A 6,545-nucleotide genomic window follows, 5' to 3' on the forward strand; every position below is an offset into this window, starting at 1 on the left:
ACATGACTTTGCCGCCGAAAAGAACGAAAAAGTGGTTAAAAAGCAAGTGCATCCGTAGTGAAGCGAGTGATTTCGAAGGCCAAAGACTTGAGGCGATTGCAGCTTAAGAAAAAACCATGGGTTAACACCTGCAGTAAAGAACAACGCCTTAGTTTCGGTCTGTTTTATGACATGAAGTAAAGCATGTTTTCTCCAATGCGAAAAAAAATTAATTTAGAGGGCCCCGTTGGCCTCAAGTATTATTTTTATAAAATAATAGATAGTCCTTCCTTCGCAAAATATGAAAGAAAAAATTTAAAGCCAACGGGACCCCCAAATTAATTTTTTTTCGCATTGGAGAAAACATGCTTTACTTCATGTCATAAAACAGACCGAAACTAAGGCGTTGTTCTTTAGTGCAGGTGTTAACCCATGGTTTTTTCTTAAGCTGCAATCGCCTCAAGTCTTTGGCCTTCGAAATCACTCGCTTCACTACGGATGCACTTGCTTTTTAACCACTTTTTCGTTCTTTTCGGCGGCAAAGTCATGTAAATTTTAAGCGAGTCGTTGAATCGCTCTTCTGTCAGCTGCAGTAACGGCACTCATTGTTAAGCCTTTCATATTTTTTCGACAGTTGGACTCGTTTCGTAAAAAAAAATGAAAAAATTTTTCGACTTTGATGCGTTTTTTTACCTTTTTGGTAAAAAATCGGGTGACACTCTAGATTTTCGCTATTTCTTCCTCTGCCAATAATTTCGCGCGACCCATTTAAATTGAAATTAGCTAAAAATTACTAAAAGACATTGGAAAACATTTTTGCATTTCCACCTTCTTTGATTTGCACCCGAAAACCAATTAAAAAGGGGGTGTCCTATTCAAGTGAACAAAAATAGGGGCAATTTTTTCACAGTTGTTCCGCAAAAAATTGCAAAATTTAACTAACGGGGCATTGAAAATGAATGATCTTGCTCACAGAGAGAGTGCATAAGGGGACACACAAAATAGTAAAATATTGAACAGCTAACTATTAAGAGACTGGAGTTATATCCACTTTATTAAAAACAAAAAGGGTGTCCTATTCAAGTGGCGAGGAGTGTATACCTGAGTATGATCCTAATTAATGCACAAGAAACTGCTATTAGAAAGCAGCCCTGCATTGGGCGCCATTTTCCGTTGAAAAAAAATATCTCTTTCTTGTCCAACAAATCTTCTCTAATAGAGATAGTAAAAAAAATAGTTTTCACTCTTTTTTTATGCCTAAGGAATTCCGGAGACTTGTAAGGATGATGAACTCTTTGATTTAAAAAAGGCAACTCTCTGTTTTAATTAGCTTTCTGCGCTTTTTTTATTAAAAAGTTTCACTGCAAAAATTCAAGATTAATTTCACTTCATAAAAGTATCGAGTCAAAAGTATTATTTGTTTCTTAGTTATGTTGGAATAGGAAGACCTAAATTTTTTAATAAATTAGTTCCAAAAAATGTGACGCCTCAAGCCACTGCTCAACCTATATAAATATAGGCATTTTATGATGCACTTGACATGAGATGCGATACTTGAAAACCATCACTTTTTAATAATTTTTTACAGCCACTTAAAAAATATGAATGTTTATAATACACATAAAAAAAAAAAAAATTTAACACTCAGGGACACAAACCAACATTTAGTAGAATATGTAACACAAAACCCTTACGCACGAATGGGGATAATGGTTCTTCTATAAAAGGTCAGTGCGGGGTTATTTTAGAATGGCATAGGCATTCTTTGTATGTTTACTTTAACCATAACAAACTGAAGAGAGACTCTATGGGAAATAGAACAAAAAATGCATAACCGATCAGTGAAATATCGATTTGCTCAAGTGTATGCATAGAGGACCAATAAAGATGGAGATCATGTATCACCATCGAGGATTTTTTGAAAAATTAAATATAATATAACTTGTATGAATCATAGGCATAGAGTCAGAGTTATCTGGACACTGTTTACATACAGATCAGGAGCAGCATCTTGCTAAGTTAAATAAGTTTTATAACAACCTTTACATCAGAAAGTAGTTCAGAACCTTTGATACTGCGACGGCGACGACGCACGTGGAGAAGCAAAAGAATAAGGAATATTCTTAAAAATCCTGTACAAGTTACAAACTTTGGATAAAATACGAACTGCTTTTTAACTATATTTTAATTTGCATTCGTTTTTTACTGATTTTTAAAACACCGGAAGCGGAACATTTGTCAACATGCAACAAGGCGATATGGTTATTGTTTATGATTCTCAATTACCTCGGACACAGTGGAAGCTGGCTATTATCGAGAAAACGTTTTTTGGAGAAGATGGTAGATTAAAGACCTGTGAAATACGCTACGCAAATGGAGTGATAGTTAGATTACCAGCACAATTTTTATTTCCATGGGATAGAAATTCGCCTTTTTTAGTTAAAGATTACTAAAAAATCGATAAAACTAATATTTATTATAATGATATTTTTTGCACTTTATTTTTGAAATAAAACAATTGAATTGTGAAGACTTTGTACTTTGTATTGGTATCGAATAAAAATCGAATAAAATTGATAAAAAATTTGTTTAAGATTGTTGTACAGGAAACTTATTTAAATTTTTACTGACTGGACTTCGAAGTCTCGTGTTATTGAATTTGAAGTTTTACAACTGATCGATTTTACAATATATCGATTTTGGGTTTTCGAACTAAAACGATTTTATGGTACCTATTCTGAAAATATTTGAAATTCCAATACAAATTATTAACCGGACGGTTTTTTGGGGAGAAAAGTTTTAGTTTCAAACCAAGTGTCTCAAAAATTAGGAGAACCCAATTCGATAAGGTAAAATATAAAATAGGTACTGGGGAAAAATTTAAAACGATTGAGTAAATTGCTAAAGCCATTTTAGTAAGTAACTACCAAGCCAAGAAGCATATGGATTTTGAACTTATAGTCTAGTGCATTTATGATGTGCTTATATGGGCGCAGGGGCGTACACTCCTTTGGGGCAAGCGAAGCGGTGCCCCGGGGCCCCCGACCGACCCCAGGGCCCCCACTGGAAACAATGCAGAGAAGGAAACTGTTAGTATAAATTGATTTACGAAGTAACCAGAGAGACAAATTATGTCATTCAGTGTAATGTATAATGCGTTGGTAGCCACACAATATATGTTATGTATATTGATTTTAAAAAAAGGTTACCCCAGGTGCCCCAAAAAAAATAAACTGCTTTTTTAAAAGAAAAATTATAATTTTATCATAGGGCCCCAAAAAATATTACTTGAAAAATATTTGCCACCACAAATAATACATTAGGGGCCCCAAAAAAGCAAAAAAATATTATTTGAGGATCCTCAAAAGTGGTTCAAAACAATCAAATGGAAAATTAAATATAAATTCAGGGGCCCCAACATAAATACATCAGGGCCCAAAATAAAAACATTACGTTATTGGTGGTATTCCAAATATTACTTCAGAACAGAGGCCCCAATACCTATTAATTCTTGGCTCCAAAAAAATTGTATTATATTTTAGGGGCCTCTAAGCACTTAATTTTGGGGCTCTAAAAATAATTTTTCAGAGGCCCCAAAATAAAAAAAATTATTCCTGATGATGGAAAATAAAATATGTATTTATTACTTCAGAACACAGGCCCCAAGAACTAGCTAAAAAATTTTATTTTAGGGGTCTCTAAATATTTAATTTTGGGGGCCCCTAGTACAAGTGTTTACTACTTTTATGAGAGACATTTTAAGTAATTATAGCAAAGTGCATTACGAACATATTAAAACATTAAAATAAACCTAAAAATAAATAAGCCATACAAAAAAAAACGTATGGCGTGTACGTAATTTTTTTTTGTAACTAAGGTTCCCCCAAATATCAAAGGGGCCCCAAAGTTTAGTCTTACCCCCGGGCTCCGGCGACTCAACGTACGCCAGTGTATGGGCGACCCAGCAATTTGTACCACCCCCAAATTTCTTGTGCTCATTCGATAGAGCAATGGCTGAATATCATTACCCTGATTTTTTCGCACTCGCGAAATTCACCTTTCGGCCGCCATCTTGGATTTTAGTTTTTGTTGAATATCTCAATTTCTATTTATTCTACATAAAAGTTGTGCATACAATAAACGTAGGCAATTAAATTTTGCGTCTTTTATGTTAAGAACATTTTTTCGATATTCTGAATATTAAAAAAGTTACAAGCCAAAAAAGTAAAAAAAAAAAACCGAAAAAATGGCAATTTTAAAGCTTTGAGGACTTTTTATCAAAATTATGAAAAAACGTTCCGAGAAAAGATTATTTACCTTAAAATTCTCTACAACTCTGCTATACCTACAACTTTTTTTTGTATCGCTATAATTAATAAGGTTATTAATACTTTTTTGTTAAAAAATACCCCTTTTTACGAAATGAAGAGACTTAAATATAAAAAAATTGCAGGTCCTGAATTTTCTCTTGTACAAAAAAGCCTGGTACGCTGCTCGCGCTTAATTTTAGCTCCCATACAAATTATCGAAAATTTTTATCTGAGCTAAAATGGATCCCATACAAATTATCGATAATTTTATCTCAGCTAAATTTTAGCGCGAGCAGCGTACCAGGCTATAGAAAAAAAAGTTGTATGGGTAAAATTTTTCAATAATTTGTATGGGAGCTAAAATTTAGCGCGAGCTGCGTACCAGGCTTATACTAAGTTGTATGGAGAACTAAATTTTAAAATTCGTTTTTTTCGAAATGAGTTGGAATGGACTTTTGCTGTTTTTACCCTGGACCCTTCAATTGTGAGAAAGTTCCTGTTTTTTTTTGGAATTTCTTATGAGTAAGATGTTTACTTTACAATGCAATACCAAAATATCAAATAAGTAATTTTAAAATTAAAATTGTACTCATATTAGTACACCCTATATCACGAACGTTTCTTTACGCTGTTATCGATAATGAAATTTATCGATATAAAATCGACTTTTACTCATCTCTATAAAATTGACAGCTGATTTTTTTCTTCAAAACAAAAACAAATTTTTGTGATTCTCAAAAAAATAAACAAATAAATAAATTGTTGTTATTTTACAAAATATTTATATAAACAAAAAAATGGCTAGAAATTTCATCGACTTCTTAGACTTTCTTGGTCGCATAGATAGACTCAGTGATCGTGAAATACCTTCTATTCCCTATAAAACATACAAACCTCGAATCAATCCAATGGAAGAATTAGATGACCATGAATTTCGTCAAATATATCGTTTTTCCAAAGCAAACATGCTCAAATTAATAGATTTAGTTAAAGATGATTTAGAAGGCAATTCAAGAGGTGGTCATATTCCAGTTAATATCCAAGTTATGGCTGCAATACGATATTGGTCTTTAAATGAGGTTAGTTTTAAGAGTCTCCTCACTTTGTTTAAAATTGATGAATTTCTTTTTTAATTAGCTTCAAAGTGATACTGCCGATATGCATGGTTTTAGTCAACCAACATTTAGCCATGTTAGTGCCAGAGTTGCAATAGCATTTGCATCAAAATCTAGAGAATACATAAAAATGCCTCGAACTATTGCCGAAAAAGATGAAGTTATGAATGGATTTAAGAGAATTTGTGGATTCCCAAATGTAATTGGAGCAATTGGTTGTACTCACATACGCATACAAACCCAAGCAGGCGAACGAGGACCTCTCTATGTCAATAGTGAAGGTTATTCCTCTATAAACACACAATTAGTTTGTGATTATCGTTTTAAAATCACAGACATTGTAGCTCGTTGGAGTGGAAATACTCCAGATATAAAGATATTTAATGAAAGTCGAATTAAGAAACGTTTAGAATTGAATGAGTTTCAGGGATGTCTTTTAGGGGATAGTCGTTATGAGTCAACAAATCATTTGTATACACCTGTCGATAATCCTGTGTTGGCAAGTGAGAAAAAATATAATAAAGCTCATATTGCGACAAGGCAAACCATTGATAGGACAATTCATATTTGGAAATCGAGATTTCGAATTTTAAAAACCGGATTGAGAGGTTCTCTGGAAAATGTTAAGGTTCTTATAGTGGCTTTGGCAGTATTACACAATCTTGCTATTGAGTTTAAGGAAGAACTTGGTAAGATTTTTATTTAAATGATAATAAGAAAATACTTAAAAAAAAGGTTTTGTTTTAGATGACGAAGAATTAAATGGAAGTGTTGATAGTGCTTCGACTTCAACGAGTTCTCATGAAGATACTGACGCCAGAAGTTCTTTTATTCTAAAACACTTTTCAAACGTTTAAACTTATGAATAGAAACATTTTCATTGATCATTTCATTAAAAAAAATATCAAGAGACTAATCAGAAAACAGGTAAAAGTATCATTTTCTTCAAATCCTTGACGTCATTCTCCACTCCACTCCTTCGTTCAATCTTAGATTCGAAGAGTTATCCCATGATGCAGGTGTTCTATTTGTCTCTCAGCAGCTTTCAATCCCGTAAATATTGTCCTGCAATTTTCTAACTAATCATCGACCGATACGCGATTGACCGAATGTCACACGTGGAAATGGTCTCTTTAAACAG

General features: G+C 33.2%; 1 protein-coding gene across 1 annotated transcript; it reads left to right on the top strand.

The window, feature by feature from the left end:
* Positions 1-5,015: 5,015 nt before the first annotated feature.
* On the top strand, positions 5,016-6,545 carry LOC129919572 (putative nuclease HARBI1). Its single transcript, XM_056000505.1, has 3 exons — positions 5,016-5,368; positions 5,427-6,093; positions 6,152-6,545. Exons 1-3 carry the CDS (start codon positions 5,087-5,089, stop codon positions 6,259-6,261), a joined length of 1,059 nt encoding a protein of 352 aa, XP_055856480.1. The 5' UTR covers positions 5,016-5,086; the 3' UTR covers positions 6,262-6,545.

Source organism: Episyrphus balteatus, chromosome 4 (assembly GCF_945859705.1).
Source record: "Episyrphus balteatus chromosome 4, idEpiBalt1.1, whole genome shotgun sequence".
Taxonomy (NCBI): domain Eukaryota; kingdom Metazoa; phylum Arthropoda; class Insecta; order Diptera; family Syrphidae; genus Episyrphus; species Episyrphus balteatus.

Bases quoted from the DNA above. Each gene is read 5' to 3' on its own strand.
- LOC129919572 (XM_056000505.1), top strand. From the start codon at position 5,087: ATGGCTAGAAATTTCATCGACTTCTTAGACTTTCTTGGTCGCATAGAT. The intron at 5,369-5,426 runs GTTAGTTTTAAG...TTTTTTAATTAG, and splicing joins GATATTGGTCTTTAAATGAG to CTTCAAAGTGATACTGCCGA. The intron at 6,094-6,151 runs GTAAGATTTTTA...GTTTTGTTTTAG, and splicing joins TGAGTTTAAGGAAGAACTTG to ATGACGAAGAATTAAATGGA.